Raw genomic sequence first — 23,310 nt, 5'->3', positions numbered from 1 at the left:
GATGGAGGGACATGATCATTCCGATCTATTCGACATTGGTGAGGCCTCATCTGAAGTACTGTGTCCAGTTTTGGGCTCCACACTTCAAAAAGGATGTGGAAAAATTGGAAAGAGTCCAGTGGAGGGCAACAAAAATGATTAGGGGGCTGGAGCACATGACTTATGAGGAGAGTCTGAAGGAACTGGGTTTGTTTAGTCTGCAGAAGAGAAGAATGAGGTGGGATTTGATAACTGCTTTCAACTACCTGAAAGGGGGCTCCAGAGAGGATGGATCTAGACTATTCTCAGTGGTACCAGATGACAGAACAACGAATAATGGTCTCAAGTTGCAGTGGGGGAAGTTAAAGTTGGATATTAGGAAAAACTTTTTCACTAGGAGGGTGGTGAAGCACTGGAATGTGTTACCTGGGGTGGTGGTGGAATCTCCTGCCTTAGAGGTTTTTAAGGTCAGGCTTGACAAAGCCCTGGGTGGGATGATTTAGCTGGGAATTGGTCCTGCTTTGAGCAGGGGGTTGGACTAGATGACCTCCTGAGGTCCCTTCCAACCCTGATATTCTATAATTCTATGCCAAATTCAGGGGCCAATATAAGTAGATGTAAGTTGCACCTTTTTCCAGCCCCCTCTGTGAGAGTTATCAACTAGCTTCTCATCCACTTCTACATTTGGCCTAAGTATCCAACTAGAAGTGACTTGTAAGATGGTAAACAGTAGATTCCACTTAATGGCAATTCTGATGTTAGCAACTTCTAGTTAATGCATCCCAGGCAAATGTTGCCAATTCCATTCTCATTAACATCAATATTAAGAGGATTTGGATACTGGCAATGGCATGCCACTTATTAGCACCCCTCCCCACATCCCTTATTTTAAAGAAAGGCCCCACCACAGGCAGATTTGCAAGGCTGCAGCCAGGAAAGTATGTGGTGGGACAGGCCTTCCCTGCTTGCAACTCCCCAAACCTGCCTGCTGCCAGTACTCAGCCCATCCCAGTTCTTCCTTCTGGGGCTGCAGCCCAGCAAACCTCCCTGCACACAGGGACTGCACAGGCGATAAGGGGCTATGGATAGGCAGGGAGGTTGTGGGCAAAGCAGTAACAGGGAGGGGAGCTGCATCCTGGATGTCAGCATGCAGAGTACCTCTCCCTGTGCCTTGCCAGGGGACTGCATACCAGGAAGAAAGCACTGGGATGTGCTGATCCCTGACTCGTGCAGAGTGTAGGGAGAGGTATGGTGCAGCCTCATGAGCCCCTGAGCTCCCCATAGAAAGTCCCAACATCCAGACTGCAGCTGCCCTGCCAGAGTCAGGTTTGCATGACTACATCCAGAAAAGGCATGTCCCAACGCTTTCTACCCTGGCTGCTGCCTTGCAAATCTGCCTTCTGCTTATTAGCAACTCTCTGATAATTGGCTGCCAGCAAAAAGTTGCTGGCAGCCAAAGAGTTGCTAATAAGCGCAATCTACCATGCCACTTAAGCAAACAACTCCTTACACCCTCTTATTTTACCAGTTACACTCCTCTTTTCTGGGCTTTCCACACTAGTTATTGTACACCAACTCTGATTTCCTTAAATTGAGTGGGCCAAGATTCAGAAGTATAGGGTAAAAGCACACAAAAGACCAGATTTCACAGGGGCAGACCAGATTTCACAGTCCACGATGCATTTTTCATGGTTGTAAATTTGGAAGGGCCCCAGACACAGGTAAAGCAGTCTTAAGTTACATGATGGTAAGCTGATGAGTTTAGATGAGTGAGTTGAGTAAGCTGAAGTAACTCGTACACTGAGAGGGCTAGAAGAGAATGTAAGTTAAGGCACTCTCCCTTTCCTTATGTATGTTTATCTTTTAGTGACAGCTGTGTTAGTCTGTATCAGCAAAAACAACGAGGAGACTTTGTGGTACCTTTGGGTATGTCTAAACTACCCATCGGATTGGCGGGTAGTGATCGATTTATCACGTCTAGCGTAGATGCAATAAATCGATTCCCGATTGCTCTGCTGTCAAATTCTGTACTCCATCGTGGCAAGAGGCGGAAGCAGAGTCGACGGGGGAGCGATGGCAGTCGACCCCAAGCCGTGAGAATGCGAGGTAAGTTGACCTAAGATACGTCAACCTCAGCTATGTAGACCAGGCCTTAGAGACTAACAAATTTATTGGGCATAGGCTTTCGTGGGCTATAACCCACTTCATCAGATGCATGGAGTGAAAAATACAGCAGGTAGGTATAAATATACAGCACATGAAAAAATGGGAGTTGCCTTACCAAGTGGGGGGGTCAGTGCTAATGAGGCCAATTCAATCAGGGTGGCTATGGCCCATTCCAGATTGACAGAGCCAGAAGGGTACCCAGAAGTCATCTACTGCAGGATAGGCCCAACAAAGAAAGTAACAAAATGTCGCTAGCCATCACCAAAGCCCTCCACTAAAACCTCTCCAGCGCATCATCACCGATCTACAACCTATCCTGCAAGATGATCCCTCACTCTCACAGATCTTAGGAGCCAGGCCAGTCCTCGCTTACAGATAGACCCCAAAATACTCACCAGCAACTACACTCCACAACAGAAACACTAACCCAGGAACCAACCCCTGCAACAAACCCCATTGCTAACTCTGTCTGCATATCTATTCAAGGGACATCACCATAGGACCTAACCACATCAGCCACACCATCAGGGGCTTATTACCTTCACATCTATCAATGTGATATATGCCATCATGTGCCAGCAATGCCCCTCTGCCATGTACATTGGCCAAATCAGACAGTCTCTACACAAAAGAATAAATGGACACAAATCAGACATCAAGAATTATAACATTCAAAAACCAGTAGGAGAGCAGTTCAATCTCCTTGGACACTCAATAAAAGACTTAAAAGTGGCCATTCTTCAAATGAAAAAACTTTAAAACCAGACTTCAACGAGAAACTGCAGAACTGGAATTAATTTGCAAACTTGACACCATCAAATTAGGCCTGAATAAAAACCGAGAGTGGCTGGGTCATTACAAAAGTAATTTTCCCTCTGTTGATACTCAGATCTTCTTGTCAACTGTTGGAAATGGACCACATCCACCCTGACTGAATTGGCCTCGTTAGCACTGACCCCCCACTTGGTAAGGCAACTCCCATCTTTTCATGTGTTATATAGTTATACCTGCTTACTGTATTTTTCACTCCATGAATCTGATGAAGTTGGTTATAGCCCACGAAAGCTTATGCCCAAATAAATTGGTTAGTCTCTAAGGTGCCATAAGGACTCCTTGTTATCTATTAGTGTAATCCTTCCCATTTCACTGGAATTTGTAAAGAACTGTCCTAGTATTTAGCCAATTTCCCCAGGTTTACTTTTGTGATGTCTAACATATTCTTACTAGCCTTGCTTCGCTTACAATTTATGAAAACATAAATGTAAGATTGACAATTTCTTCTGTACTTCACCTCCTCACCACAAAAGAACCACCATCCTCCCCACTTTAACCAGTTCCTTCTGGGAAAGCCTGAGCAAACAGATGGGCTTTGCAGAATGACCTAAAGTCAAACTAAAGCTGTCAGACCAATAAAGGGAGGGAATTTAACTCTAATCTCAACATGCCACTGAAAAAATTATGCCTCCAGAGTCCCTGTTTGAATCTGAGACATGTCAGCTCATGACCCTCATCAGAATTTCAACTGTCAGGAGAGTGCTGAAGAGACATGCAGTCTTTAATTGGTTGGGTCTTGGCCATCTTAAGGGGTCAAGATCAACACCTTGAATTGAAACGAGAAATGAAATGTTAGTGTCATCTTTGGAATACAGATACATAACTACACTACATTCTGCATTAGATGAAGTATGAATGTTCAAGGAAGCCCTAAGAAGAGAATGAGCAGAAGACCAGTTGTCCAAAGCCACTCTCTGATTCCCTCAAAGAAAATAAATTGAATCACCGCAGAGTAAGTCTATCAATCACGGCCAAAAAAGGAGCTATATCAACATCATAGATACTGTAGCAAAGGCAGCTGATGGATCTGATACACACACACTCTTTCTAGATAGCTGAAGTGATTTTTCCTAGCTCTTTGGGGGGTCCCTCAAAACATAATGGTTCTCTACAAAAGAGTGGTACTAAAATTGGCATTAGGAGTTCTAGGGTTGAGTCCATCAATGACTCCTTACCAAATATGCTCAGTTACAAGTAAAAAATGTGGCTTATTAACTCTCAGCCTTACAACAATCTGGTATCTGAAAGTCAAGCTGTGTTAGTTGGCTCATAAACCACCAGCAGTAAGATTCTGCAAGTCAGGCCTGGTCTACACTGGAGGGTGGGGGTGTTTCTGTAATTTCCACATTGGAGTGTTGCTCTTTTAAGATTTCTGAAAACATGCTCCACACCTCATCTCTCTCAGATTTTGAAAGGCACTTCAGATTCTTAAACCTTGGGTAAAGTGCTGTAGCTATCTTTAGTAATCTCACATTTGGTACCGTCTTTGCATTTTGTCAAATCTGCAGTAAAAGTGTTCTTAAACTGAACAATATGTGCTGGGTCGTCATCCGAGACTGCCATAAGACAAAATAAATGGCAGCATGCAGGTAAAACAGAGCAGGAAAAATACAATTCTCCCCCAAGGAGTTCAGTCACAAATTTAATTAGTGCATTATTTATTTTAAGAGCGTCATCGGCATGGAAGTATGTCCTCTGGAATGGTGGTGGAAGCATGAAAGGGCATACGAATGTTTAGCATACCTGGCACGGAAATACCTAGCAATGCCAGCTACAACACTGTCATGTGAACACCTATTCTCATTTTCAGGTGACACTGTAAATAAGAAGTGGGCAACATTATCTCCCGTACACATAAACAAACTTTTTTTGTCTTAGTGACTGGCTGAACAAGAAGTAAGACTGAGTGAGGACTTACAGGCTCTAAAGTTTTACATTGCTTTGTTTCTGAGTGCACTTATGTAACAAAAAAAAAAAATCTACATTTGTAAGTTCAACTTTCAAGATAAAGAGATTGCACTACAGTACTTGTATGAGGTGAACTGAAAAATACTATTTCTCTCGTTTAACATTTTTACAGTGCAACTATCTGTAATCAAAAATAATATAAAATGAGCACTGTGTTGTAAATTGAAATCAAATATTTGAAAATGTAGAAAAACATCCAAAATATTTATTAAATTTCAACTGGTAGTCTATTCTTTAACAGTGTGAATAAAACTGAGATTAATCCCAATTTTTAAGTTAATCACTTGAGTTAACAGCGATTAATCGACAGCCCTAGTAAAAATGTATGACACTAAAGTAAACAAGCCCTTGTGTACAGTAGAGGAGCTGACCTGTCAAGTCAGAAATGCCATTTTTAACTAGTAACTTTTCAGTGTAGAACTACAATTTAGGCACTGAACACAGCAACCAGGTCACCATCCATTACTTCCCTTCCCCAAAGAGTAAACCTGTAAGGAAATGCCATTAATCACTTTTATATCTAGTCCCTAAATAAGGCCTGTTGCTGTTCTTCAGTTATTAACTATTTGCATAGAAATAGCACCTAGGACCTCAGTTAGGGCTCCTTTCAGCTAGATGCTGTACATACAAAAAGCCAATCCCTGCTCCAAAGAGCTTACCATCTAAGAAAACAGCAAGAGACAGACGCTGTACTCAGAATCTGAATGCCTTACCTGCACTGCCACATTCTGCTTTCCTGCCTCCTGCATCTTCTCCAAGCTACATTTCTTGGTTTCATTCTTTCTCTTGTTGTCTTTCTTTCCATCATTTTTAATAGCTGTTATTCCTTTGCTATAGTCCCTTCTTTCCCTACCCACATCTTTAGGTGGATAGATTCGCCCCTGCTCTCTGTTTACCTCTCGTGGTTTAATGTTCTCTTTGAATGTGACCATTGGTTTCTCCCCAGTGTCACAGTTGCTAAGATTTCTGCCAGTGGACAGAACTGATTTGAGTCCTGGGCTCCCATTTGTAGACAGTGGCTCTGCAATGGATGTTTCTTGTAGGACGAGACTCTCTTTGGCTTCACTAGGGTCCTCTAGTAACAACTCTGGGATTTCTGTCAAAAACAACAGTTTTCCTACTTCGTTTTCACACTGAAACAGCCTAAAAAGAGAAAAAAAAGGTACTGAATAGCATGTGGTAGTCATTTTAACCATGTAACCCATCTTCTCAGGCTATAATAACGGCATGACATACACAACGAGCAAGGAGCCAGCACATGAACCCCCCAGCCTCAGTACTAACTCTATAACACAAATTACATTATACCTTCCGGGGCCAATGGCACTCTTCTATATGCACACCCACCCACCATTACCTAGTCTCTACCGGTTCACATACTATTGCCAGTATTGTTATTTAATTGTACCACTGCAGTACTCAGAGGTTCCATTGTACTAGACGCTTTACCACCATGTAGGAAGATACACAACCCCTGCCCCAAACAGGTAAATCTAAAAAACTGTGTATTCTCCACTAATTACAAGTTTCACAAATGCTCATTATCAGCACCATGCATTCGTGCAGTGTTTTTTGGTCACAACCACAGTACAGAACATTTACTTACATATGTAGTGTTCTACAATACACTAAGGCAACATATCAACATTTCCACTCAAAACGGTTAAATCTCTGGCACCTGTCAATACGACTACGCTTTACAGCAAGAACAATATACAACAGGAGCGAGAGAGAGCACCAGCAGCTGCGTAGATACCTTGGCTGGTTGTCAGCAATCCATTTTCCTGTGAAGATCAGTCGTTGCTGCCGTACCCGTCGCTGCTGCCCTTCTTTGTCTCCTGTAATCCCCTGGTGGCCTTTGGAAAAATCCAAGTTCCTAATATTGACGTAAACAAAGAATGGAAAATAAAATTAATCTCAGTTACCTCTTGTGCCATAAAGGCAAACGGAGGCTTTCAAAAAGGACAATGAACTGTACAGAAAGCTATTGCAGGTTTCATTTTCAGCAGGGTTTAATAACCTAAATACAATTATAGATATCTGAATTGCATTTTCAGTTGTATTACTTTAATAAAGAAGGTCTACATTAAGCAAGTAAGTTAGGGACGTCAAGTCCTTTATGACATGACAAAAGGGTGCATGATATTAGGAAAAACCCTCATATTCATTAAGACCATAAGCATAAAGGTTAACAGTAAGCGATTGGATTTAATAATTTTTCATAAGGTGTTTAATTTGTTTAAACCAACATTTCCCCCTCACTAGCCATCTCCTCCTGGCTCCTGTAGTGAAGTCATAGTGCTATTAGTACTCTGATACTATGGAAATTATGCCTATGTCAGGCATAGGAGAACTACTTTGCTACAGGATCAAACTGAAGAACAGGTTAGGCTCAGAGGGAGAAAATCCCACAACTTCAACAGCAGCAAAGGAAACAGAAGGGCCAAGTAGTTTTTTCATATAAATATATTCCTTTCCCAAATTCTCAGTGTGAGTTCTCCTTTAAGATCATCACTGTTTCCAAAGCTGGATTGAAGGCTATTGAAGGAAAAATGCAAAAAGGAAAATTTAAAAATTAAAACCAGAAAAAAAGAACCCCATCCACGTTACAAGTTTTAATATGTTTTTATATACAAATGTGTTTACAAAAAACAAAAAACTTTCCCGTCCTCCAAAATTTTACTCCTGTCTAATACTGCACATGGACTCCAGTTCATCATAAAACTAGAGAGATTGGAGTTCTGCACCCAGACCACTTTTTACTTATTAAAATGGTTTGTAAGGAGATCTACATTCATCTGTACTTGCTGTGAAAATAGGGTTAGTGCAGAATGTCAGTATCTCCCTACCACAAAGTCTTCATCTCAGTACTTCACCACCAGTATGGGTAAAGCATCTTTCAGCTGCCACTCACCTGAATGAGGGTCTCAGAGCTAAGAATCCCTGCAACTCAAATTCCTCTGGAAGTGGGGTAGCTGGTGAACAATCAAATAGGAAAGAATATCAGTAAACAAAGCCTGAAATATGCTGCACCAGTAAGGTTATGGATATCCAGTCACCACATACAGTACAGCTCACACTACTAGATAAATTCTGTACTGCTCATGCTGTGGGATCTACAGGCAGTGTAGGATAGATAAAATGAAATACAATATGCTCAGCACAGAAAAGAGCAGTTTGTAAAATATTCACAATCTAAGTGTACTAATACTAGAAGGTGCTTTATTCTACTTTCATATCCAATCATGACACCCCAACACCAATGATGCTAGAGACACTTCCTCCCCCACTCCCACCTCCCTTTCACACAACACAGTCTAAGGGCATCCTTACCATTAGTGCTGGAAAGATCTTCCTCATGGGGCTGGAAGCTGTTTAGCAGAGAAATCAGCCATGGCCAAATGCTAGAAATCAAAATAAGATAGTTTCCACTTGTCATGGTATGTCTGAACTGGAATTCTACTGATTGTACCAAACAAGCCCCAAGTTTTGTTGCCTCAAGGTAGTGAGGCGAGGAACAGAGATTAAAGAACATTAGTCCATTTCGAATTTTCATTGTGCCTAATTTGTCAGGGTCCCACAGGACTTAAACTTTACAAATGTACCAGTAATATTTATATTGCAGTTCACTTGCCTCCTGTGACAGACCCCCTCTTCTCCCTTTCCCTCTGGCAGTCAATGCCTTGGATTAACTTTGATATCCTGCAGTAACTGGCATCAGTTCAGTGAAAGCAAAATGTCAAAGGCATGCCCAGAGCTCTCAGAATGAATCTGGCCTTTTTCAGTAAATCTTAGTCATTATCTAACACATGATGGATTGAAACACAAACATGTATCCTGAAGGTAGGTCAGTGACTTTTCCTGAATGGCTACTGAGATTGGTGGATGTAAAAATGTTGATTTTGTAAGTCCATCAAATCCTCTTAGATCTAAACTAAGTAACAAACCCTCATTCTGTTTGTCTGGTAGGGCGTGAGGGGGATAGAGGTGGAGTGTAGCAGGGTGGACCCCTGCTCTTGCTCTGAAGGGATTAAAAAACAGCCTTGGGAAGGGGCTGTGGCTGGAGAAAGTAGCCTTCAGGCTGGGGCAAGAAGCCTAGGCTGATTGGGGAAAGAAGGCTCAGCTGTGGCCATGTTCCAATCAGGCCCAGCTGGCCCCTATAAAAGGCTGTGAGCCAGAAGCCAAGACAGTCTCTCTCTAGCTATAGAGGGAGAGGGGCCTGGCTGCAGGGAGCTGGATATAAAGGTACCTGAGTGAAGCAGGGCTGGGGAAAGGCAGAGGAGCTGGGGAGCTCTCGCCTGGAAAGCCCCAGGCTGCGGCCTAGCATTGGCCTAATAGGTACTGCGGGTTGCAGTAGCCATATACGGAGGCAAGATGGGGATGGGGTGGGGATTCCCTGGGGAGGGGAGACCCTGAGAGAAAGGGGTTACTGCCAGGGGGCAGCACCCCATGTAAAAGGGCACCAGGTCCAGGGAGGGACACGGAGCCCAGAGGACAGGCGGATCACCAGCCTGCAGAGGGCGCTCCAGAGCTGAATTGAGCTAATTCCCAGAAGTCACCAGCAGGCGGTGCCGCAGGGGTGAGTCCGCTTGTCTACATGGGAGTATAAATATCATCAGTGTAGTTCTCATCCGTGATACTTGCCATACTTTCAACATGCCTTTTGAAATAAAATCTTTACTAACAGTAGATCTCTGCTTTAGCTATTTTGGAGTCTGGTATGTGAGTAAAATGTTAAAAAACAAAAACTTCGGAGGCCTACTTAAAATAGTTTCCAAAGTGCACTGGCTGATGTCTTCAGGCAACAGACAGAGGTGGCCAGGAACCAGATTGTGAAGAACCACACACTAGAATTGATATATTTTATGAATATTTCTTTTCCTATCTGGGATTAAAGATTCCTGCCTTGGGGTAAAATGGTTTCAGCAGAAGAAAAATCTGTATCAGCCATTTAAGGTAAGATCAATTATCCACAGGAAAAGGAACATAAACCTTAAGGGTTGGGAACTTGTGTATTTCTGCATTTTTCAGAGTACAGAAAATTCTAAATCTGCATGTTAAAGTACAAGGATTATTTCCCCACTGAGTCCAAGAATAAGTAGAATTAAGACTGATGGAGATGTTTTCAAATAAATAGGACACGGGTACTTGCAGCCTTAGTATATAAGCCTCAGAAGTATGAGTAGGACAGTGGTTCTCAACCCTTTTCATTTGCAGACCCCTTTGGACATTTCTAATGGAAGTGCGGACCCCTTTGGAAATCTATTGTCTGTAAATACAGTTGAATTCTGTTCAGTCAGTTTTCAGTGCAAGTCTTTCATGGACCCCTTAGACATAATCCGCAGACCACAGGTTGAGAACCACTGCACAAGAGTGTTACAGAGATGGAGGGACACAACATATTTCAGGAGAACCAATGAAGGGAAAAAAGGCAAAAGTGTTTTTTCTATCCTAAAGGAAGCTTTTTGTTCTCAGCAGTACTGTGAGAAAAACTTTAAAGACATGGTCAGCTTGAATTTTTTAAAATTGACAAATTTATTAAAATCATAGGATATAGGACTTTAACAGAATGTCTATTTAATTCTTTTTAAAATATTGTGTGAGAGTTTGTTCCCTGTTTATGAGTTTTTCAGCAAAGAGACACTGATTACAAAGAGCTATCAAATGCACAACTTGAACTAGAGAGAAAAAATAAAATTATTTCACCAAGTTTTCAGATACCTTAATCTTAGCTGTTGCTTGTAATTAATGAAAGTATAACCATCAGACTGGCATGATCAAGCTGATGTTGCCCCTTCACTACGAGAATAGGAGCACGTAGACAAATTGAGCGAAAGTGAGGGATTTTTAAGTAGGGCTCTGTGTCCTACCTTTTCACAGCAGAATTCAGAACTTATTTTGAGGGAAAAAAGGAATAGTACACGTTCATCTGTTCTGCCGGAAGGAGGGAAAAAGATCAAGCCTGATGGATGAAGGAGGTATCCAAACAGGGGAAAAAAATTTACTATCAAAGATGATTTTGAAAGAATGAATTACTTACCTTACAGTAAGTATGGTTGTTAGAGATATGTTGTCAAAATGGATTCCACTCCTGATGCTCATGTGCACGATTGGACTCTTTTGGCCAGCAGCGTTTGTTGGGGCTGTGCTTGTCCCCTACATGCTCATATATCTTCACCTAAAGGCATAAACAGCAGAGCAGACCCAAGTGTCCCTGAGTTCCGTAACCAGTTCAGAGCCATAGAGGAGTAGGACTCCATAGTAGTGGGGAAGGAGTGCAGGTCATGGAATCTAGGTGGACAACACATCTCGAAGATCTCATGTAAGTTACTGTAATGTAAGTAACCATTCTCTCTTCTTTGAGTGACTGTCCACATGAATTCTACTCTAGGTGACAGAGAGCAGTTGTCTGTTAGCTTGGATGTGGGTACTAGGAGTCCTACTTGAACAATGAATGGAGAACAGCCCTAAAATAAGCAGCATCCGATCTGGAAGCCTCTACCAAAGAACAGTGTCTTGTAAATGAGTGAACCATGCATGCAGCCCACCATACAAACTTCAGAAATAGGAACAGTTAGAAGAGGATACCTGATGTCTAGCAGAATGAGCTCTAATGCAGCTAGATGAATCTAACTCACTCATAATATGTTCTTATACAGTTGAAGATGAGCTAACAATCTCAGAGGATAGTGCCTAACCCTTCACTCATTTTCTCTACAAAGGCCACAGTTTAGGTATGTCCTAAAATATTTTTGTCCTGTTAAGGTAGACTTACAATCTCTTTAATACATCAAGTGTATGAAATTTAGTTTCCCCTGAGACTGAGTGAGGCTTGGGGAAGAAAACAAAGATGAATAAATTTATACACACAAACATTTTAAAACAAATTTGGGCAAGAACTTGGGATGAGACCTGAGAGTGATCCTTTCCTTATGAAACACAGTGTAAGGAAGCCCTGTCCTGAGGGCCTGAATCTCTACTACCCTTCAAACAGATGTAATGGCTACTAGAAAGGCAGTCTTCATAGCTAGGTGGCAGAGGGAAGAGATTACTAAGCACTCAAAGAAGGAGATCCATCAACCTTTTAATGTTATAGAGGTCCTAAAAAGGGAGAGACTATGTTGCACAGGACAGACAAAGTGATTTGGGGCTCTGCAGAGAGGTTCCAGATCTGAATACTGGAACTCCTTGGCCCATGCCGGGGCGATCACAATTGAGCCAACATCTTGCCTCTGTTTTCTCAGGTCGTTCAAGGATATTAGGGGAAAGCACACATTAGTCTCAGTATCCAGGGGATGAGAAAGGAATCAGACAGAGCCCAGAATAGAGCAGAACACTTGGCATTTCTTTTCTGATCTGTGGCAAATAGGTCAATTGATGGGTATCTCCACTTGCAAAAAAGTGCTCTGAAACACTGGGTCCTTGACTGACCACTTGTGATGGTCTGAGAACTCCCTGCTGAGGTGATCTTCTAGCAAGTTCTGAATGCTTGGATGATGCAGGGCCAGTGACATCAGTGGGTAAGGAATAGAGCTGAATGCTCTCTTGTGCAGATGACCTAGTTCCTCCTTTACTGCTGACATAATGTATAATTGTGGTGGTGTTTGTTAGTACTTGGACTGTGAATCCCAGGAGTAGAGGCAAAAATGCTTTGCATGCCAGGCAAATGGCTATGAGTCCCAGAACATTTATGTGCAGACAAACTTCTTGAGAGGACCACAGGCCTGGTGTTTGAAGGTGACTTACATGAACCCTCCACATCCCTCAATGGAACCATCTGTCCCCAGAGTCTTAGTAGGTAGAGGTGCAGCAAAGAGTACTTCCTTGTACACCTGAAGTGGGTCCTTCCACTAGTTTAATGAGGATAGGACTTCTTGTGGGAACATGATCATCAGATCTATGAGGTGTCTGCTGAATGTGGATTTTTCTTTGTTGACTTTGAGCTTTAGTGTGGCAAAAAACTTTAAGGTTATTTGAACTGCACTGGACACCTGCTGTGCTGAATGTCCTCAGATCAACCCTTCAACGGGATATGAATAAACTCCTCCCTTGTTTCTGTAAATAAGCTGCCATGACTACCAGGTACTTAGTGAACACCCTCAATGCGGAGAAAGACTAAAGGACAGAACCTTGGTAATGAGATGTTCCTACTAGGAATCTGAGGGATTTCCTGTGAGCCAGGTGTATATTGTTGAGACACTAAAAATCTAGAATAGGCTGCCAACCCGCTTTCTTTAGAAAGAATAAATGAAAATTAAAAACCCAGCTGCCCCTGAATTCTAAATCTCCCCCCGCATCTTGGAGCAGTAGAAGAATCCACCCTCTTGCTTCAAGAATATCTTGAGAGGGGTTCCTGAAGGAGGACAGGGAAGTTGAGTGGGGAGCAGGAAGAAAATGGAATTGTATGCCATACCAGTTGTTGACAATCTCTCAGACCCATTTCATACCCCAATGTGTCCAGCAGGGCTATGACTGATAACCATTTGGATACTGAATCGGTGGACACAGGAGAATACCACGGATCTATACACTCCCGTGCTCAAAGAGAAATCTTTGGAGTCCATTCCTGAGTCCCATTGTAGCTGGACAGGGGAAGTATACCATAATGATGTCTCAACTGCTGTATGCAGTACCATGATTTAGGTGGCCAAAAGTCTAGTTTGCACTGCTGCAGGGAATCCAGTACCATCCCAGCAAGGGTAATTCAGTATCAAGTCCACAGACAGGTCACTCACAGTGATAAAAAGACCACAGGTTTCAGAGTGGTAGCCGTGTTACTCTGTATCATCAAAAACAATGAAAAGTTGTGGTGGCACTTTAGAACTAACAAATTTATTTGGGCATAAGCTTTTGTGGGCTAGAACCCACTTCATCGGATGCATGAAGTGAAAAATGCAGGAGCCTGTATAAATACATGAAAGGATGGGGATTGCTTTACCAAGTGTGACGTCAGTCTAATGAGAAATCAATTAACAGCAGGATACCAAGTGAGGAAAAATAACTTTTGAAGTGGTAAGAGAGTGGCCCATTACAGACAGTTGACAGGAAGGTGTGAGTAACAGTAGGGAGAAATTAGTATTGGGGAAATTAAGTTTAGGTTTTGTAATGATCCAACCACTCCCAGTCTTGATTCAGGCCTAATCTGGTGGTATCCAGTTTGCAAATTAATTCCAGTTCTGCAGCTTCATGTTGGAGTCTGGTTTTAAGTTTTTTTGTTGAAGAATTGCCACTTTTAGGTCTGTTACTGAGTGACCAGCGAGACTGAAGTGTTCTTCTACTGGTTTTTGAATGTTATGATTCCTGATGTCAGATTTGTGTCCATTTATTCTTTTGTGTAGCGACTGTCCGGTTTGACCAATGTACATGGCAGAGGGGCATTGCTGGCACATGATGGCATATATCACATTGGTAGGTGAATGAGCCCCGGATGGTGTGGCTGATATGGTTAGGCCCTATGATGGTGTCCCTTGAATAGATACGTGGACAGAGTTGGCACCAGGGTTTGGTTCCTGGGTTGTGTTTTTGTTGTGTGGTGTATAGTTGCTGGTGAGTATTTGCTTCAGGTTGAGGGGCTTTCTGAGTGTGTGCAGGGTACAGAGAGTGAAGAAGAGTCTGTATGACAGGAAAGGCAATCAGCAGATACTCTTTTCATAGTCAGTAACAAGATTCCAGAGGAATCCATCTTGGGCTATTTGGATGCCATGGGCTGTGGCACTTGAAACAAGTTAGACACGATGACTATTGTGTCTTAATTCTGAGGATGTCTAGTCTTATCTCTGGAGTGTCAAGCTCCTTCCTACCTGTGCCTGAAGAAGTCCACAACTGGACTGAAGCTGACAGCTGGTGCCTTAGACATCTCAGCCTTGGAGCTCAGGATGAAATCCCAGCTAGCGTGGGCATGAGCTGAGAGAGATTGGAGAAAGACTGAGCCTTAGCCACATCCTTCTCTGAGTCTGAGGAAGCTTTCAATGAAGTACTCGAGAAGAAGGAACTAAGCAGGCACCCCTAACCTTCTGAGTCTGCCTGGAACAAGAGCAGCAAATAAGCAATGGTCAGGGATATGACATTTGCCTAAACAAAATAGCCACTTAGACTGTTGAATGGAATAGCAGCACCACAAAGTGGCATTCCTAAAGCCCAAAGATTTAACATCTACCACAACAGCTCAAGTCTCTGTAAAAATGGAAGGGGAGAGACGGCGGCTCCAAGCCTATTACTTATGAAAAATTAGTAAAAGAAAATAGTAAAAAAAAAAAACAACACAACTTTAAAACCAACAGGCAATCTAAAAGTTAGCAACCTGAAAACTGTATTACCTATACACTCACTGCAACTGAACTGAAGAAGCAGGCAGACTGAAAGGATTCCATCTCTCTGCCGAGGATGGTAAGAAAGAACTTGTGTAGGTATTGGGGGTTAGGTGGAGATAGAAAGAACCTGCAAGTTGTAGAAACGGATGGCCAGAAGAATCTGATCTCAGGTGCATGGGGTTCATCTGCAGTAAGAGAGGAATCCATGTGGACAACACATCAATGAAGAACTTAGTATCTGTCAATTTTACTTAATTTTAACTCGTTTTTTTCATAAAAACTCTTAAAATTACACTTGCAGTCTATAAAAGGAAATTGAACATATGATGGAACAACTTGAAAAACTGTTGAATTCAGATTTCCTTTTCATTATCCTGAGCCTGTGATTTGGCAAAATGAAGCATGGAGTGATGTCTTTATCTTTTGAAGTAGGAAGATTATGGAAAGATAAAAATTTCCCTAAGCTTTTTTCTTTAAATCTTGAGTAACTGTTGGAGATAACAGTACATAACACTTTTTAAGGGCAGATTTCAAAGCACTTTGCAGTGGTGAGTAAGTACTATAATCCCTATTTGACAATCAGGAAACTGAGGTGTAGAGAGAGGTTAAGTGACTTGCCCAAGGCCACACAATTAGGGGCTGAGCAAGGAACAGACTATATCGCCAGATTCCCAGTTCTGTGCTATACTCACTGCTTTTGTAGGGCTCTGTCCATTGTGGCCACTTACCCCTCAGGATGACAAGTTTCTCTTTATTAAGGTATACAATGCTCTATTCTTACTCAGAAGATTAACACTTATTCAGGCAGTGCCAATCAATCCAGTCACAGTACTTCACCTTGGTTTTTTTTAAAGACATCCCAAGAAAAAGTATTTATACACTGTGACAGACCCAAACCAGTGGGGTACAGGAGTCCTGTCCTATTGGCATCCAGGAGGTGGGTGGGCAAAGCCCGCCCACTTCTAAAGGACCTCCCCCCAGCCTAAGGGGAGGATCCACAGGTCTGTGACACCAAATGATTTCGTGGGACAACTAATGAAAAAACAGGATCGGGAGTGAGGTCATAGGACTAAACAAAGGGAATCTAATGGGAACACCGAGCAGAGAACCCCGGACAACGCCCACTGCTCCTTGAAGGCGTCAAGGGAGCCAGTGGACGCCGCCCAGAGGAACTCTGCTCAGATGCGTGAACGGACGGAGGAGCAAAAATAGGCCCCCCAGTCATAGGAAATCCCGTCGGCCAACCTTCTCTCCCTGGTTTTATAGATGGCTAGTTTGGCCAGGGCCAAGAGGAGGTTGATAAGGAGATCCTGCGACTTTGTAGGGCCACGGATGGGGAGTACATAGATAAAAAGGTGAGGGGAAAAGTGGAACCAAAATCACAATAAGATATTCAAGAGGAGCCGGAAAAGGGGCTGCAATCTGGCGCACTCTAAATAAATGTGCGCCAGGGTCTCAGTGATGCCGCAAAAGGGACAGGTGTTGGCGCGGTTCACCCGTCCAAGTACACGCCCGTGCTCACGGCCTCGTGAAGGAGCCGCCAACTGACATCCCCGGCAGGCCTCGGGACCAGGGCAGAGTATAAGCTGGCCCACCAGGGCTTCTCACCCTCGAGAGATGGCAGGAGGCCCCGCCATTTGGTATCAGGGCGGGACGCGAGGGTGAGGTAGTGAAGAGTGTGGAGCACGAGCGTGTACAGATGATTCCTTGGCGCGGTCTGGAACAGAACTGGCTGCAGATCATGCAGCCGGCTCGCAGTGAAAGGGCGGGGAGGCTGATTGGGTCCACAGGGAAGGGGCCCGATAAAAATGTCCACGGGGCCAGGGGTGGAGGGTGGGCGGGGCGTGCCCTCTTGCACGACCCAGTTGAGGTAGGCCCGAGCAGCGGGCTGTAAAGTGGCCGTCACCTCCTGAAGTACGGGCCGGAGAGTATGAGGGCGGGAGAGCCCCATGTGCTGAGCGAGCGTCAGGGGATCCAGCCAGTCTCCCCGGTCGTAGTCCAGGAGGTCTCTGACCCTGGTGACTCCCGCTAAGACCAGCCTCTGGTGCACTGCGGGGGACTCCGCCACCTGCACATGAAGCTGAAGGTTGTGTAGCAGGGGCTCCGAGAGGAGATCAACCCCCACGGTGGCCGCCACGGACCTGGTTGTTGAAAAGAGCTTCCAGGTCCGGAGGAGGTCTTGGTAGAAAACCGGCTGCCTGGAGAGGTCTCGCGGAAGACTTCTCGGGTGGAGGTAAAAGAGCTGCCGGTTGTATCGGAGCCCTCAGAAGCGGCAGAGGAAGGTGTGCGCCAATACACTCCACGCCGGACCACCTGCACCATACAGGAACCTCTGAAGGGCCTGGAGGCAGAAGACATGGACTTGAGTGCGTAGGCACTTCAGGCCCTGCCCCCCTTCCTCCAGGGGCAGGTGGAGGACCCCTGCAGAGACCCAGTGCATTCCTGGCCAAAAGAACGCCAGAATCACCACCTAGAGGTTGGCCAGGAAATCCAGGGCCGGGACCAGGGTGTTGAGCCGGTACCAGAGCATGGACAGGATCAGTTGATTAAGCACCAGTGCCCTCCCTCGAAGGGAGAGGCAGTGGAGTAGTCCTGTCCATTTCCGGAGCCGCTCCGTCACCCTGCCAGTTCTCCAGCGGAGACGGATGCGTGGCAGAAAGGTAAACGCCGAGATAGAGCAGTGGACCCGCGCTCCACCAGATGGCCTGAAGTGTGGGTGGGAGGGAGCTCGCCTGCTACCCATCCCCGACCACTAGGCCAGAGCTCTTGACCCAGTTGACCCGGGCGGAGGAGGCCGCCGAGTACACAGCCTGGCAAGCCTCTACCCGCGCCAAGTCGCCCGGGTCCTGGACCACGAGGAGCACATTGTCAGCGTACACCAACAGGACCAGCCACAGCTCCAGCTCCTGAAGCACCAACCCCGTCAATCTCCTGCGGAGGAGACAGAGGAAGGGCTCGATCGCCAGAGCGTACAGCTGGCCCGAGAGGGGGCACCCCTGCCGTACTCCCCGCCCGAAGCTGACCGGCTCGGTCAGGGTCCAGTTGAGCCTGACCAGACACTCTGCAGAAGCGTACAGCACCTGGAGAAAACCCACAAGCCGGGGTCCGAAGCCGAACGCTCGCAGAGTGCTCAGAAGAGACCCGTGATCCACCCTGTCGAACGCCTTCTCCTGATCCAGGGACAAGAGGGCGAACGACAGACCACCCCTACACCCTAATTCCAGAAGGTCCAGCACGGACCCTAGCCGCATCGAGATGGCCTTCGTAATGATTTTGTAGTCCGTGCTGAGGAGCGAGACGGGACGCCAATTCTGTAAGTCGCGGAGGTCCCCCCTCTTGGGCAATAAGGCGAGCACGGCTCACCTGCACGAGAGAGGGAGGACCCCGCTCTGCAAAGACTCGGCCCAGATGGTGACCAGGTCTGGACCGAGGACGTCCCAGAACATGCGGTAGAACTCCACGGTCAGACCGTCTATACCCGGAGATTTATTGGTGGGCATGTGACGGAGGGCTTCCGAGAACTCAGCCAGAGTGAGAGGCAACTCAAGCCGGTCCCGGTCGCCTGTGCTGACCATTGGGAGTCCATCCCATAGCACTCTGCAAGCGTTAGGATTGGTCGGATCTGGGGAGAAAAGAGTAGTGTAGAAGGCCCTGGTCCTCTCGCACATCTCTGCCGGATCTGTGAGGTAGGTGCCGTCCTCCGCCAGGAGGCAGGTGATGTGCTTCTTGGCGCCCCCCCCCCCCCCCTTTTCTCCAGGGCGTAGAAGAAGCGGGAGCTGCGATCCATCTCCCGAAGGAGGTGAATGTGGGATCAAACAAAAGCACCCCGGGCCTGATGGTCTTCGAGGGCCCGGAGCTCCTCCCGCTTCTCCTAGCATGCTCCGCAGAGGGATGGATCCTCGGGGCTGGTGGCCAGATGCCTCTCCAGCTCTAAGACCTCCCGTTCCAACTGCTCTATCGCCGCATCCCTCCGTCGGCTGGTGCCTCGGGTGTAGTCACAGCAGAAGAGCCGGGCGCGCACCTTCCCCAGGTCCCACCACCACCGCGCTGAGGGAAAGGCATGCCTCTGCCCTCGCCAGGCCAGCCAGAACTCCCGGAAGGAAGCCACGAAGCCTGCATCCATCAGCAAACTATTATTAAAGTGCCGATTAAAGTGCCCCGGCCTCTCCGTGCAGAGACAGGCCATCATGGTGGCAAGGTGATGATCTGAAAAGGGGGCCGGCCGAACACTGGAGGAGAGGGCTCGTGAAAGGTGGAGACGTGACAAGTAAATGCGGTCCAGCCGGGAGTGGCGCAACCAATAGGCCTCCACCCGGACGAAGGTGAACGTCGAAACGTCGTCTGGGTGGTGGTCGCGCCAGACGTCCACCAGGGAGTGGCGTTCAACGATCTCCTGGAGGATGTCCGCGGCAGCAGGGCACTGCTCGGTCCCCGAGCGGTCCCATTCCTCGAGGGTGGTGTTAAAGTCCTCGCCCAGGACCAGGCACTCACGAGGATCCAGGGAGCCGAGGAAGGCAGACGCCTGCTGATAAAAAGGCAACCTCTCTGGGCCCGGTGTCGGGGCGTAAGCATTGATGAGATTAACCACAAGCCCCTAAATGCAGACCTGGAGGTGCAACAGGCGGCCCAGCACAGTCTCGGCAACCCCCAGCACCTCGGGCCATAGGTCGGGGGAGAACAGGGTCACCACTCCAGCCGTGCGAACCAAGAAGTGACTAAAGTAGACCCCGTCTCCCCACTACAGCCGCCAGCTAGTTTCAGCGGCCGGATCCGTATGGGTCTCCTGCAGGAAAACCACAGAGTACCCCCCCCACACACACACAAGAAAGGAGAGCACCTGGCTCCTGCGGAGACCCATCCTACAGCCCCGGGTGTTTAACATGGCAAAGATGATCGGAGCCATGAGGAGGGCTAGGGGCGATCCTTGCTGGCAGACACATCCACGGCCTCCGTTGGGCCGCGCAGCAATCCGTGACCTACCCCGTAGGTGAGTAAGGAGTCGTGGAAGAGGTGGACCTGCTGGTAGGCCAAGGCGGCCCGCTTCCCGGTCCTCTTACCCTCTCCCATGAGGGCCCTCGCGGCCCGGAGGATCTGATGGAAATCCCCCCACCGCTGGAGCGCAAGCTGGACTTTGTTACAGGAGCCACGGACGTCCTCAAGGAACTCCCGCAGCTCCTCCCTCAGTGCATGGGGGGGAAGGGTCACTGATCTATGACTGTCCCCCATTGGGGCCCCGTCACAGCCCCGTGGCCCATCGAGGTGGGCAGGCAGGGGGCAGACCCCAGACGTGGCGTCCGATGGGTTGACGCCACGCGACCTGCCCCGCTCCTCGGTTCAACAGGGGGCGGCGAAAGGAAAACAGCAGCCACCAATGGGTTGGGACGGGGAAAAACAACTAAAACCGCTCCCTGGGGAGTATCCTCAGGGGCAGCACTGGCAGCACGGGAGGTGGAGGGGACAAGGACAGGGCTGACATCGGGAATAGGGTAGGGGACAGGACTAGAGTGGGGATCAGGAAGGGAACCGGGGAGGGGGGCAGAAGTAGGATCCTGAGCCTCAATAGTCAGGCCGCTGGAAGGTGGCCCCTCCTGGTTAGGCTCAGAGATCTGGGGAGTGGGAAGGAGACCCCCAACAATGCCGGGCTCAGCCACTATGGTTTGGGCGGTAGCCCCGGCATCAGGAGACGGAGGATCATCAACAGCGTCCCTGCCCGGGAAGGAGGTTGGGTGCTCCAAACCCAAGAGGAACACCCCATGGGAACTGGGTTCCTGCAGTGGGGCACCGGCCGTTGCCTCAATGGGCTCAGTGGCCGTCAGCAGGGTGCCACCTGCAGCCAGGCTGATGGAAGATTCCAAGGGACCCTCAGAGGCAGGAGCAGAAGCAGCAGTTAGGGGAAGGGAACACGGGGACAAGGGGACCGGGGTGAGGTCGCCCAGATCGAAGCCCGCTGGCAGAGGGTCGTCCTCCCCCTGCGTGACCGGGGTCAGACCCAGGGCCTCGATCTCCTTGTAGATGGAAGGAAGATCACCGTCCACCACCCCAGGGCCTTCCTTGCCAGCACACGAGGTGACGCCCACCTAGGCGCTCGCAGGGGCTTTGGGTGGGAAGGGGGCGAGAGAGGTTCCCTCGGGGGCTTCCACAGGAAGGGATCCTGGAGGAGGGGCGGTGTCACCTTCCAGTGCTGCCATGGTGTCTCCAGCTGGCACCATAGAACGGGAGTCATCAGGGGCCAAGGCAGAAAGCTCGTCATCGGTGCCCCCTTCCTGCTCTTCTGGGGGGGTCTCCAAATCTAAAGGATTTAACGGGGCCCGAGCTTTCCGCTTGCCCTGCTTCCCTGCACTAAGAACCAGTCCTCCATAGCATCATCCGGGGACTGGCTAACAGGGGTCGGGTCGGGGGGCAAGGGCAATAGCTCAGGGACTCGGGGAGGCAATGGTGGGGTAGCAGGAATGAAGGAGGATTCCCCCTGGGGCGAGCCCTCTCTCACGCCTGGTGGTATCTCCGCCACACCCTCCTGTGGTGGACTGAGAAGGAGGGGCAGCTTCGGGTGCCGGGCAGCCAGGGGTATCGGCAGTGACAGGGCCGGTGCCTTGCCAGGGCTCGGGGGTCCCAGACGCTCCTCTGTGCCGGGCCAAGGGGCAGTCCCTCTGGACGTGCCCCATCGCCTGGCAGAGGTAGCACCAGGCCTCCCTCGTTGAATAATGCACCCAGTAGTGGACTCCCTGGTAGAGGACCAGAAAGGACCCCTCGAGCGCCTCTCCGCCATGCGCCGCCGCCGGCAGTTGAAGCTGCTCTTGCTAGCAGAACGAGAGGATGCGACGGAGGGCGGGGTCCTTGCAGCCCAACAGGAGATGGCTGATGACGGAGATGGGGCGCCTCAGGGCAGAAAGGGCGGGCAGCGAGGGACGGAGGTCAGGATCAAGCGGACCCCCAGGTCTTCCAACGGCTCCAGGGGGACGAACACGCCTCCCACTGCCAGGCCCGTCTCTACCGCCTCCTGGGCGGCAGCCTCCGATGTCAGGAAAAAGACCACCCTCCCGTACATTTTGGAGGCAGCCACAATGGCCGTGGGCCCCACCACCCTCGCCAACGCCCGCACGTAGGTCTCCAGGTGGGGCAAGGCGGGCACCAGGAGGCAACGGATGCCGTGCTTCCTGGTCAAGGTGGGGAAGGGGCCCTGGCCGCTATAGTTGGTAGCAGAAGTGGCAGTCAGAGGAGCAGTGGCAGGCGGGGGGGCTGCCGCCACCTGGGCGTACGCCTTGGGGGCCAGGGGAGGGACACTAACAGAGCTGGTGGAGGGAGAAGCAGGGAGGGATGCCGTGGCTGGTAGCGGGGCTGCGGCAGCGGGGGCAGTCTCTGCCATGGAGGGCCTGGCCTTTTTAGTGGGGTCCTTACCCTTCTTCCCACCCTGACCTTTCCCACCGGCTGAGGGGGCTCCCCCCAAATTGGAAAGTGCAAGGGTCGTGGCAGCAGCAGAGGTCTCCCCGGTACTCGCTGCCACCGATGCCTCAGCAGGGGCGGCGGTAGGTGAATCGGCAGCGGCGGTCGAGGTAGAGGCTTGGGAAATGGACACGGGGGCAGGTGGAGGGAGGTAGTGGGAGCATCGCGAGGGGTCTCCCCAGCCGCATCCCCCGCCATAACGAGAGCGGGGAGGGGGACAAACAGCAAGGGGAGGGGAGGGAGAGGAGGCGACCAGCCCTCCCCGCTAGGCTGCAGGCAGGGGAAGAGGGTGCCAGAAAGGGAAGGCTAAAGGGGTGTGGGGAGCAACTAAGGACCAAGGGGCGGGAAAGTGTCGGGTCACCGACGCAGAGGGGAATTCCGGCTCCTCTAGCTGCACTAGGGGATCAGGGGGATAACGGCATGGGGGGTGTGTGCAGGGAATAAGTGCAAACTCAAACGGGGGAAGGGCACAAGCGCATGGGAAGGGGCGTGGGCGCATGAGGGGAGGGGCCATTCAAGGCTGGGGGATCTCAGGGTAGGGGGGGCGGGAAAAAAGGGCGAGCTGGGAATGGGGTGGAGGGACCATGGGGTTAGCTGCAGGGCTGGGGCAGGA

At 48.5% G+C, this 23,310-nt stretch overlaps 1 protein-coding gene across 1 annotated transcript in view; it reads right to left on the bottom strand.

The window, feature by feature from the left end:
• Window positions 1-23,310, bottom strand: part of SMG7 (SMG7 nonsense mediated mRNA decay factor) — a 77,159-nt gene that overhangs the window by 29,069 nt on the left and 24,780 nt on the right. Inside the window, 4 exon segments of the mRNA XM_030573912.1 lie at window positions 5,661-6,090; window positions 6,704-6,823; window positions 7,862-7,922; window positions 8,281-8,351. Coding sequence (XP_030429772.1) covers window positions 5,661-6,090; window positions 6,704-6,823; window positions 7,862-7,922; window positions 8,281-8,351 — 682 coding nt within the window.

The sequence above is a fragment of the Gopherus evgoodei genome, chromosome 8 (genome assembly GCF_007399415.2).
Source record: "Gopherus evgoodei ecotype Sinaloan lineage chromosome 8, rGopEvg1_v1.p, whole genome shotgun sequence".
Taxonomy (NCBI): Eukaryota; Metazoa; Chordata; order Testudines; family Testudinidae; genus Gopherus; species Gopherus evgoodei.
This window is presented reverse-complemented; position numbering and strand designations above follow the sequence as displayed.